Source organism: Sinohyriopsis cumingii, unplaced genomic scaffold (genome assembly GCF_028554795.1).
Source record: "Sinohyriopsis cumingii isolate HCF-2022 unplaced genomic scaffold, ASM2855479v2 utg001196l, whole genome shotgun sequence".
NCBI lineage: Eukaryota > Metazoa > Mollusca > Bivalvia > Unionida > Unionidae > Sinohyriopsis > Sinohyriopsis cumingii.
Genome location: NW_028315971.1, coordinates 271,035 through 284,240, shown reverse-complemented (window position 1 = coordinate 284,240; position 13,206 = coordinate 271,035). Strand labels below are relative to the sequence as shown.

Below are 13,206 nucleotides of genomic sequence, written 5' to 3'. Positions count from 1 at the left end.
AATGGTCGTTTTTTATTTCCAGTGAATAATATAAATAAATAATTTGCTCACAAACTATAACTGACCGCTTCGATTGTCTATGTGGTTAGAGCATCCACCTTGGTCGCGGCGGGTTCCAACTCCGGCCGAGTCATACCAGAGACTTATAAACTTGGTACTAACGGCTGCCTCGCTTGGTGTTCAGCATTACAAGGTTGGTGTTAGGACTGTTCGGCCTAGCGACAGGATAACGTAACTGGGTGGGACATGATGCCAGATGATTGGCATAAGCAAACTTTATACAAAATATTGCCATTATGAGCGACACGCTTGAATTGAGAGAGAGAGAGAGAGATAGTGTGTGTGTGTATATTGACACTTGTAAGGTAAGGACTTGGGTTACTCGAAAACTCACAGATAAATGGGTGAAATGTAACACACACTCGATACCAAACCACTGGATTAATATTTTGAGATAAAAAGTAAACACATGACATTATATTTATAAATTGACACCTATAGACCAGAAAGAAATAAAAGTACTTAGCCTTGGACACACACACACATGCCTTGATGTGCCCTTGGAAAAGAGATTTTGATCCGATGTCCTCGGCACGATATAGCCGAGAATACATTAAAATGGCCGTTAAAACCAACAAGACAAACACATACACACATACACATACACACGCGAACATTCCACCACCCAAATTTCGTTTCCATTAAATCAAGCTCTTCGTCACAGGAAGAAACAACTAACTAAACATAAAACATACGTAATAAATTGATGAAAATATGACAGAAACTTGAGTTATCTTCATGTTTGCACGACAGAGGTAGTAAATAGAGAATGAATACGAGTTATAAAAAATGTAACAAGTATTTAAACTTGCGAACTAATATCTATTTTGCGTGGTATCAGGATTACAAAGTTATATCAAAACTGATCAAATGTGCGCTGATCCACGTAAATGCTTCTTGTTCGTGCGGAGAAACAAAATTCTTGAATTTAATTGCAGACTAAGACATGGGACGAAAACCACCTGAATTGTGGAAACAACGCCATCTAAGATCGAAAAATGTGTTGTGTTCTAAAAAACTATGTCCCAGTTATGTCTGGAGAATACATCGGAGCACTGAAAAAGAAACAACAACAACAACAACAATAATAATAATAATAATAATAATAAACAATGTCATGTAAAGAGTCATGGTGTCTGACATGGGCACAGAAAATGTTTCAAAGATCTGCTTACGGACCAGAAACTGATTTCTGACTGAAGTGATGATAATACTGCATTTGGAAGGTTACATTTTTCGTTTTGACCAAATTTCCCACAAGTTCTCAGTTGCAAAATCCAGTATGGCTTCCTAAGAATGTCTTTTATATCAGTCCACTCCAGATGAGATACGGACGGTAGTATCTCGAGGGGACTTTACAGAATGTAAGTTTCGCACTGATTTTAATGAGACTCTTACGCGTTTTCATTTCTTTTATGAAGTTAACGGTTTTGCCACCATATTGGATGGCACCGACTTGCCCTGTCAGTAGCTGGATTAAATGTTTGACTCTCTGTCCTATTTCCTGATTTTGTAACCCTAACCTTTAAAGTTGAACTTCTGACCGATTTGGTCTCGGACTTTGTATTTAGATTGGGAAGTGTATATCTTTGCAATTTTCTATGTCTGCATCTGTAGTCGTATCCGTGTAATATGAATTAAGGACAAAGCCATGAGTAACTGGAGTCTGAGAAACAAATAAAGGTTAACAGCTTTAAAGCCAGTAGGACTTAGGACCGGTCTAATTGAAGTCCAGCAAGTTACGGAATGCTTGTGACTTGCGTCATTTATTTTATACTCTTCCAACTTTATGTTCAATTTAATTAATAACTTTGTATATATCAAAAGTAGTGCAAAAAATATCTTGTGTGTGTGTGTGTGTTCCTACACAATCACACAACAGTCTAAAAGTTTATCAGCACGTACCATGTGGTCCTTGACATTCGTATGTCTACGGCTCCCAACCATTGGAGTTTTTTGAAATATATACCCAGATGTTCAGATGATTCAGTCTTGTGCCAGTACTTCCCAATGAAACATGGGACATCGTGATGTAAGGTAACCACAAACGGCATGTGCTTGTGGGCTTTCTTGGTTTTATATTTCATCAGTGAATTTCTGTCGAGGGTCATCCAGGGGTGTGTATTGCTGCTGGAATGTGTGAGGACGGCGTTCCCTTATTTTTTTTTAGCGTTCCCTTACTGTTTTTGCCCTCGCCATTGTCCCCTGGCATCTGCGTAAAATGTTTTCTCGCATTTCGTCATTGCTTTCTCTCATTTCTTTACATTGCACTATACCAATGGCGTCATTTAATTAGATTGGTGCAAACTAGTCCATTTTGCAACGTTTGTTGGTTTCTCTGATAACGCGAAGACTGTAAATCTTACATGTGACGAGATAAATTTATTCTCTGTTCTGCACATTCTGTTTGGATCATGTATGATACATTTTTCGGTCATCACTGTGAACGTTTTGTCCTCTATCCTATGTTTACAGGCTTTGAACCTATATCACCACAGGGTGTCCCGTGAAGACAAATGTTGCAAACGTGTCAACAGATTTGATTGGGTGACAAAGAAAACTGGATAAAAACCTTCTCCTCCCTGGCGATACGTTTAGAGATTTTATAGTAAATAATACTGCCCACAAACTCAGTTCCGATGCCAGGAAAGAAAAAGAATCTAACTCGATACGCCACAAAACATTGAAATTAATTGGCCTCAGCTAAGAAGAATCTGAACAACACCCACCGACAAACAAAAAATATAATTTGTTTACAGGCCATATTTTTCCATTCATTAATTTGTTGTTTTAATTCATTATCACTTGCCTATACTTACTGGAGTTCTTCTTTGGCTTTTACCATCATTAAATAAACAATGACTAATTTCTTCAGACTTATATTCATTTCAAGATTTTAAATTCAGCTCTTTTTGCATTTATATTCAAATCTGTTATACATGCTTCCCGATAAGGTCACTAGCAGACGATATTCTACCCATTTTACCTGGACGATGGGCATCCTGGCAGTTTCTCCTATGTGTGATCACCAAATGTTAAAATTTTTAAAAAGGCACACTGAAGCAAAGTCAACTTATAAATCATAAATAGAGATACTAACAGAAAGCCAAATTTGTGTTCTGTTTATTCATGTAATTTTCGTAAAAGAATCTTGAGATTCAATGAATTTATTTCAACTTCCAAACACCATATACAGTCAACGGTAAATCTGCCAGTTGACCACAAATATTGCGGCTGATGACGTCATTCGGGAACTATCATTAGTGATCACCTGAAATGCATAAATCAGTTTTATGTAGTTCAGTTGATCTTATACAAAAAATAACCTTTCACCTGATAAATGTAAAAAATTTCAGTCGCGAACATCGGAGTCCTAACCCACTGAAGGCTATTGTTGCTAGAAAGTCAACAACAGTAACCAGTTGTACCGACAAGCGGTAACGATCACCTGCCCCGGGAATATCCGCTTCGGGAAAAAGAGATAATGTAAATATACACAGACATGTACCTTTCATCATATCTCCTATTCTCACATGAACCGTCAAGGGTAAGATAGACAATAATTTGAAATTGATTCATTCTGTAGATGAGAAACGTCAGGTATGTAAGTAAGCAAAATACTTGTTTGTATACACGCATCAACATAACTTGTTCGTTTTTGTTTTAAATGTATTTGAAATTTTTAGGTGCTGAGAGAGGAGAGGGAGGATCAGGACATATATTCTCCCATCCAACAGGTGGGGAGAATTTGAAAACTGAGAGGTTAGTGGGGCTTTATAGTGAATTCAGAATCGACAAGAACTGTACGGACTTCAGATTTGATATTTCTTATTTTACTGCGTCTTCATTTTTAACAACTTTCCTTCGCCGGATCAGTGTTCAAACAGCTACGTATTTGCATACAGGTAGCTAGGCCAAAAATAGATGATACTATACGGGGCACAGACTGGTTATACAAGTTAGTATAGCTAGACATTTGAGGAAAACATTTCTGCCTACATGTATTGCGATATGAACGAGAAATATCGTGATGGAACTCGAATACACAACCGCAGGTAATTGCAAAGCGTAACTTGACTAATGGACGAACGTTCTGGTCGGATGGACGGACGGACAAGCCTGTATCCCTTCCGCATTCAGAAATAGGCATAAATAGTTTGGTTACAGTAAATTGGCTTGTGTTTTGTGTGTGAGTATAGTTTTCTTCGTTCGGAAAAACAAAATACACGCTTAATCTCCGATGCAGAGTTAACATTTACGTTAAGTATACAGGTCCAACAGTCTAACTACTCATCAAATCGCGCATACATACATACATGCATGCATACATACATACATGCATGCATGCATACATACATACATACATACATACATACAGGAGGGCGAGTCAAACGGAAGGTGGCGCGGCCGGCACGCGCATTCCTCCCCAAGGATGAGTATTAACATACCAGAACGTTTTCTATTTCTAGATTTAAAAAAAAATTTACAATGCAGAAGCTTCGGGGGGGGGGGGGGCTGTCTACCAGGGTTCCATCCGAGAGACCCATGACTACTTGTTAAATCACCACACCCATCGATTGCAAACGATATGTCTTAATCCGGCTAAATTTATTTTCCTACATCGTACTTGGCAGAATGGCGGATCATAGCTATCACCGTCTATATGCCTGTCCCCACGCCCTTTAAGGCACGGATTTCAAACAATGGAATAGCATTTCAACTCTGTTATAGTCGTGTACAATGGTCTTATTAATCTTTTCCTTTAAGAGTGAAACTGAACGGCCATATATATATATATATATATATATATATATATATATATATATATATATATATATATATATATATATAATGAGGCTTAGAAATCTTTTACAGCATTATTGTAGGTGGTAACTTCATGGTCAAAGCCATATGTCAGTATTAATTGTTCTCCTTGATATCTTTATTTCGGCGTCACAGCGTTAGACCTATTTTGAGATACAGGACTGAAACTTGATATACTTGTAGAAGATGTGTCAAATAATAGACTAGAGGTTATTTATTTAAGGTCAGTTACAGGTCAGTATAGTGAGTTTTCTTCCTCATTTTTTCCCGCTCTTAGCTTTATATTTTCGTTTGGACAAATGAAGCTGAGCTGGAGATCAATGAACGGAACTAAGTATACTCATCCTGCGTCCCTTATTTGGTACCCTATATTGCAGGTCAAGCGAAAGGTCAATATTTTCATTATTTATGCTTTTCCTCCCCTTTGGTTCTGCTTTATTGCTTAAAAGCTGTTTTAGGTACAGGCATGAACCTACATTCGTAGGCTTACGTTTATCAATTAAACGTGTCCATCTTTCCCCTCTTTGCATTGTTATTCTAATGCGCTTTTGAAAATAAAATGAAGCTTTACTGATTTCAATGTCAGCCCAGTAAGTCCACGGCCTTGCCACAAATTTCAGAGATTATTCTACAATCGTGGCAAAGTCGCATCTGTAGGCATGATGAAAAACTAAACTAAATCTGGTTATTTTAAACTAAATCTGGTTATTTTCTAGTGTAAATTTATAGCTTCTTTGATAAATGACAGCCTGCTTCTCTTATATTGTTTTTCTGTTAGCATACTGTACCTATTGGCTCGAATATTTTAACCTTTTGTAACATTTGGGATTTATCGAGTACTACCAGTAAGCTAACTGGAGCATGCGCATAAAATATTATTATATTTAAAGACTCAGCGTCGATGAGATAAAACACCAATAAATATGGCACCTATGTATTTCGTTGATATATTTCTTTTCTTCATTATTAGGTGCAGCTTATTATTTAGTTTTCCTAAAACTATCGAGGACCCCGAGTTTCCGAGTAGTTTAAGCGCTCACCGTTACGGATCACTGCCGTCTCACCTCTGTATGCGTGGATTCGAGTCTCGAGCTCGGCCATGTGGGTACGTAAAAAAACCTGCCAATAGCTTCCCGTGGTTTTGTGGTTCTGCCTTGAATAGCCAGTCTTGTGATGAAAAATTGCGTTAACCCCATAACAACAACCTAAAACTATCCCATTTTTCTTAAAGTGATATAGGTCTTGTGATATTTTCTGAGTAAAACTGCTTTTGAATAAAACGAAAAACCAGATATTTAATTAGTATTTATCCTTTACACACCTGGCTCAATTGCTTTTATCAGCGTTGTCGTCGTTAGCATTGTCAACGTTACAAAATCGAAGGAACTACTCAGTGAAAGAGTTTATTTTCTCTTCTTATTCTTTCTTTTCTTTTTCTTTGTTGTAAATTTTTTTTTTTTTTTTTGCTTTGATGCCGCCTTGCAACGAATGCATGTATCATTCTTAGCCTTTCAGAAACTTCCGTGATTGATGCTGTTGTGAATAGAATTTGTATCATAACCTTCTTCTCATTTCTTGCTATGAGAAGGAATTAGTCATCAGTTAAGAAATGTCCTTGCCCATAGAGAGAGAGAGAGAGAAAGTGTGTGTGTGTGTGTGTGTGTGTGTGTGTATTCCGGGCTCTCTTGAAAGAGGGTGTCACTCATAATGGTATAGATACGGCTACTTCTTGGGAAATATAGTAAGCGGAGGTACTTCGGGATCGACTGTAACAATTCAAGCCGCTTTGAGATTCCGACGAGCTGATTCACTTTATTGAAATACTCAACATATAAAATTACATTCCAATATCAATCTACATAAACTTAAATTACGGATATAACAGATACATATAAAACTACGATATTCCTTCACTTACCAGCATCATACATTTGTATCATTTCTGCATGTTATAATATAATACAGATAATTAAATATCGAATAAATTCACGATAGCTAAAGAATCTAAAATTCAATATTTCAGACTAATACCACAGTCATTTAATTGAATTATATTTTACTGAATTTAATCTAAAATGTCAACATTTTAAACTCTATTATTTAAAGAGTATTTTATTTCTAAATTAACTATTACTGAGTATGAAGTTGGTAGCGAACGTTTTTTTTACTATAATCAATAATGTAATTACAAGTAAATGTAAGTTCTTCAAACAATTAAACTTTACAATACATTATATTGAAGAACAGTAAAGAAATATTAAAATAATCCAATGTTGCAATGTACTGATGTTAGATTATCATCTTAACACTAAAAATCCCTTTACTATATTTTTTAAAAAATTGTACATAGACGATAATCTTACTGGTATCGATACAAGCCCCTTTGAGATTCCGACGAACGGACTAATTCGTCAGCAACTCTCCAGGCTTTTTTTTTTTGTTTCTTAGGACGCAGCCAAATATGGTCATACGTCTAGTTCTTGAGCTACGCCAGAATCTCAAAGTGAGGCTTCATCGTGTCTTACAGACTATCGTCTGGGTCTATGTACGTTATTAAACAGACACTTTTGCACGTCAGCTTATTTACCCACTTAGAGGGAATCTTTGGAATTTGTTAATTCAGCTACCTTCACAACGTACCGAGTGTAGTTTTTTGCTGACTTATGATACAAGGGAAATGTATAGTGCAAGAGAGTTTTGTCTTTTGCTCATGAGGACGCAATCTTTATTAAATAGTATATAATTGTAATACCCAAATAAATGAATTTAATCTCAGTATATTTTAATAGAAAATTACATTCAATATTATTCAGTATAATTTAGTGAAAAATTACTTAGAACATAACTTGAAGAAAATTTCAGTCTTATTACTTTTACTAAAACATTCTGTACTAATAATACCAGACAGAATAATACAGTTATTTTCGTACTTTTTTTTACTGAGTTTAATGAATGAAAATTACGCCATTATGTCTTAGGACGTGGATTTTATTGCCATATTCTAATTATTCGGGCGGTCGTCATCGAATAATATGGAAACATTAGCCATACCGAGTAACAGGTCCTTTATTTGAACAGTGTTATCAAGAAAACTCTCCCAAATTATAAGCCGTGGTTGATTATTTGGAACATAGTCGGACTCGTAATTCAAGAATCGCAGTTTGGATACCCGCCCGAGTCGGCTGCCGTAGTGATCGGTATTTCTCCTTTGAATACATCACCGATCGCATTGACATTAGGAAAATAAGCCTGCTAAATGCAAAGTAAAGCCCCACTTAAAGACGAAAACTCATCTTTTCTGTCTATATCATAGAGACAAAGGCATTAACTCTTAATAATTACCTCCCTTGCAACGCTAGGTATTGTTATTTTCAAACTTTCGCTTCCGTATTAAAACAACCTTACGGAATAAGCTACCAGTAGTATATGGGGCCACCCTAGCGACAATGGGAATTAGCATTACAAAACCCCTTGGGCCACTCTAGCGACAAGGGAAATTTAACATGGAGAAAAACCCTGGGTCACTCTAGCAACAAGGGGAATTGAACATGGAAATTGAACATGGGAATGTCACCTGGGGATCAGTGGGAATTAAACATTGGTAACGTCATAGGTTTATAGGGTCAAAACCTTTTATAGGGTGAAATGTATTTGTAGGGACAAAGGGTTGATAGGGACAAACATGGACATACAGAAACAAACATATACACATTGAAACACACAGAAAAGAGGACAGAAATATTCTAAAGAAAGACTCACAGATAGAATAGAGACTCGATAAAGAAAAGTCTGTTGTATGGGTTCAAAACATTTATTCAAGTACATATATACATGGGCTCTCTGGCCTGTGCTTTGGTCTAAGCACTATCCATTAAATACATAAACATTTGAACATAAAAGAAACATATTTACGAGTTGTTTAGTTATTGACTCTAGTAAACTAATGTTTAAAATTAACGTTCACTCCTTTCTAAAATCACTTCATATGCAACGAATTTACATTAAATGTTCGTTTATAAGAAAAAGTTAAAACAAAACAAGTAACAAACAATCAAATAAGAGAAAGTTCGTGTTTGTCTCTCTATCCGTTACACACGTTGTTTAAAATCTGGTCAGCTACCACTTGTGTCCCAGCATAGATGTTTCCGATCTCGTATTCCCTGTCAGTCGTAAATCTGCTGTTACGTCCATCGTGCTAGGTACACTTATCGGTAAGCAGATCAAGAGCAGTGATCGTCTTCTTCCCATGGAGGTACAACATATGCCATATGAATAGTCACTTTTCCATCGGTGATGTCAAATTTTTCTCTCACCGACCGCACGTCTTCAATAGCCCTCAAAAGTTTGGAAGAAGTTATTTCTGCAGGTGTGCTAAATCCGAGACATACAGGCGAGTTCAAACTGTCGTGATACATAGATAGGCTCAAACGACCTTCATCTTTGACTTGGCAATGACATTTGAGTTCCTCTAACAGTGAGTCAAGTAGATCCGTAACGAAACCTGATACTTCCTCGGCTGGAACGTCAGACGCGAAGTCTTTAAATTTCACGTTGTAGGTGTAAGTTGTCGTTCTAAATTTTCTCGAGGTCGCTGTCTGGGTCATTTGGATGCTAAAATACTCCTTTAGGTCTATTGAATCCCTTCCCTTCTTGAACGCACTTTGCTGTGACGGTATGGTGGTGAAAGAGGTCAATGATGTTTGTTCCTTCTCTTTTTTCTTCTGCGTAGAGTTATTCATCTTTCTCGTCGCTTGTCCTTGCAATGAAGTGTCGTTCTTGGAAGTCGTCCCTTTTTATACTGGGTGATATCAGCATGTCCATAAGGTAAAGTTTTGTGGTCTGGAAGTTTCACTGGTTGCACGTAGTTTGTCATGGCATTAGTACATAACAACTAAGATGTGGTATTGTATTGGTGATGTGATCGTGAGGCATAGAATCACACCCGAGTTTCTCGTTGGACTTGAGTCTTACGCTCTATACTTGCTGTTTGAAAGGATTCATTTTTGTCGATTGGTCTTGGTAGTGACAATGAACTATTGGTCTTGGACGTTGTCCATTTTTATATGCTGACCAATATCGATGTGACCGTACGGCAACGTAAAGTGATTGGGAAGTCTCACTCACTTCTGGTACACGATTTGATAGATTTTTTCCAGGGGTCGACTGACGATGTGGTGAGTGGGTAAACGTACAATCTTGTTCGGTTGGTGAGTGGTCACTTTAAAGTTTCCATCCTCTCCCGATTGCAAGGCTTCTTTCAATACCCCAAAGTTGACCACACGACTGGTACGATAATTCAGAGTCAGTCCTTTCACTTTACACTCTGTGTGCACTTCTCCTTGTTTGTCCCGGTATTGGTAGCCGTAATTTTTAGGACCGCACTCGCGAAACTTAGAATCTTGTCGTCGGGGTGTTCGTCTGTCCAGGCTCCTAAACGGTTTTCTTCGATGTCAGGGTGTTGCTGACCCGGTCGATCGATGTAGATGCAACTGTCCGTGTCAAAGTACAGGACGCGTTCCCCTAACAGTTCTAAAGCTTCGTACAATTTTAAGCGAGCATGAGCTGTCACGTAAGCCGCAATGATGACATTTCCAAAAGGGTCGTCTTGTACAAAGTCCAGATCTTCTTCGTAATTGACCAAGATCAAATTCTCTCGAACGACGTCCACGTGTTTCATGTATTTGGTTTTGTCGTGAATCATCTGGAAGTAGCGGGAAGGTTCTGTCAAATATTCCGTCTTGGGTAAACACGGTCGTTGTGCCATTTTACCCCACAAGCAATTTAACATCACTTTGGCAAACGATCGCCTGCCTTCGTTTTTCTCGATGTGGTCTAAAGAGATGCCTTCTTGTTCATAGTATTTCTCTTTGAATTGTATTTGGTCTTCGGGAGTGTGACACCAGGAAGGATAGCCGCTGGCTTCTTGTTTCAGTTTCAAAAAGGCATCCACGTAGTCAGCGAAAATGCCTTTCTGACTGGGGTCACCCTTGTGGTATTGTTGTGTCTTGGGAAAGTGACAAATTTCGTACACTTCTAACAGTTGGTATCCCATGTCCAGAGCTTTGAACAATTCTACGCTGACCCAGGTTCCTGTCAAGGCACGTTCTTCCCGGGTGTGATGACAAGGTTGGTCTTGGTTGCACGTTTCGGCACAAGTACGGCACAATGGAAACATCAGTTTGCCTTGACAATGGTGAGGTAAGACGGGATGGTATAGGTTCGTGGGAGGCAAAACTTTACACTTGATCAAGCCTTCGTATTGTCGAATGTTTTTCAGGTCGATGTGTTCCGTTAACAATTGCGGGTGCCCTACAGGAAAGCGACAATATTTGCACACGTAAGGATACAGCGAACACACGTCCAAGTATTTGATTTCTTCTCCTTTCTCTTCATCGGCTTGGTACAGCAAGCAGGTGGCATTGGTCCTTCCTCCGTACAAACTATCCCTCGGGTTCAGCGGGTCCATGAACTGGTAACTTTCCACGAGGCGTTTAAACTCGGGATCGGTTTTCATACGGTGATCGTACTCGTGTTCCCACATTTCCACCACTTGGTATCCTTCCTGTTCCAACTTTAGGCGCCGCTGACAAGTGTCCTGGTACAAGTCTTCCATGGTTCGTTGCAAAAACTGATTTTTAGTGCTACGGTCAGGGTAACAGACGGGACATCCGTGAAATAAGCAACCGTTAAACTCGTACACGATCTTTGAGTTTTCTAAGTCCCAGCCATCTATCGAATACGTTCCGATGGTCTTTTCACCCCCTCCGTTGCGGGCATGCTGAATCCATTTGTTTTCCTTGTCGCACAAGTAATGTAACCAACGTAGGGCTTTGACCGAGTATTGACGTTTGACAGAGTTGGTCGTTTGAGGGCTGATGACAGCCACGGTGTTTTCAGGCATGAATCGTTGTCGATACACTAAGGAACACACTTTGGCAATGGTGCAAGCTTCTTTCAAAGGATCGACCCCTCCATGTTCCATGAACAGTTCTCGAAATTTTCCACAGCAACGCCGTAAAATGTCCACGTCGGAACGACAATACTTTAGCATTTCTTCCTGAAAGTCGAAAGGGTCCGAGGCGTGAGCCTGGTACCAAGCGTAGAAAGCTTCTCGTTGTTCGGTACGCATGTTGTCGGGGTCGTAATAGTGAGCCTCAGGTAAATGGGGTAGAACGGCGTGTTGATTGGCTTCCGTATTGAAAAAGTGTGGAAAGTACCCTTTAGCCATTTCTGTCATTCCAAACGTTTTAGGCATTCGACTCAAAGGCATGGCCAAATAGCTCATCGAATCTTTAAACTGTACTTGTCCCACTTGCATGAAAATGATTTTGGCTCCGTTCAAAGTCACTTTAGGACGTTCGGTGCCATGTTCCGTATAGTATCTGAGAAGAAACTGTCCATCGTATCCGGAGAAATTGTGAGCCATCACCGTGGCATGACGATGACAATCTCCGTAACGTTCGATGTCCTCTTGACTCCACGTCTTGTCGATGGGGTCTAAGACCCATCGAGCGAAATCGGCTAGCGTGTTCGGTCCCCGAAAGATTTTTTCACGTCCTCCAGGAATCTTGCTGCAGTGAGGGCAATGACTGAAGATAGGTTCTTGAATGCACTTCTCGCACGCTCGATGAGCCACGCAGAAATTAGGAATGTGAATGCCAGTCTCTTGCATGCATTCGAAATCGAAAAAGATGAAATTGCTTTTCTTCTTGTGACCATCCTCTTTCTCTGGTTGGGGTTGGTATTTTTGCACGTAGCATTGGTGTTTAAAGTCCACGATGTGATGACAAATGTGACATTTTTTTTTCCTGAACATACGTGTGCCTTGGTACTATTGGTACGTATGCCTTGTCTACACGTAGGGCACAATCTCAGGAGTTGACAAGCACATTTCTGCTGTGAACCTTGTGTCTTCAGATGTTGTTGGTAACAGGCAGGGCTGACAAACGTGCGCAGACAAGCAGGACAATGCAATGGCTTTTGCCTTTCGCTCAGACAGGGTGGAGAGGCCAAACATCCTGGGCATTTCGATCCACAATGTTTGTGTTGCTCTCGATTATTATAACCACGGTCACATTTCTCACAGTACTATCTGTATCCCAGGAATCCGGGGATGGCAGTAATGGTATCGAAATGTTCATCGTGATAATAGACATGAATGTATTTTCCGTCCTTAAAGTCTTGGCCTCGAAACAACAGAGGTCCGCGCACTTCTTGAGGGTGCACTTTCAAGGTGTATCGTGGATCTAGGGCATCTTGCAATTTTTGCATCTCAGGAATGCCACAGGGTGTGTCTTTGGACAGTCCGGCTTGTTGTAACAG

The 13,206-nt window shown here is 39.2% G+C and overlaps 1 protein-coding gene across 1 annotated transcript in view; it reads left to right on the top strand.

The window, feature by feature from the left end:
• Positions 1-13,206, top strand: part of LOC149772723 (uncharacterized) — a 58,988-nt gene that overhangs the window by 26,733 nt on the left and 19,049 nt on the right. The window contains exons 3-4 of the mRNA XM_089947436.1: positions 3,747-3,822; positions 5,855-5,989. Of these exons, the coding sequence (XP_089803562.1) occupies positions 3,747-3,822; positions 5,855-5,989 (211 nt within the window). The remainder of the gene's footprint in view (positions 1-3,746; positions 3,823-5,854; positions 5,990-13,206) is intronic.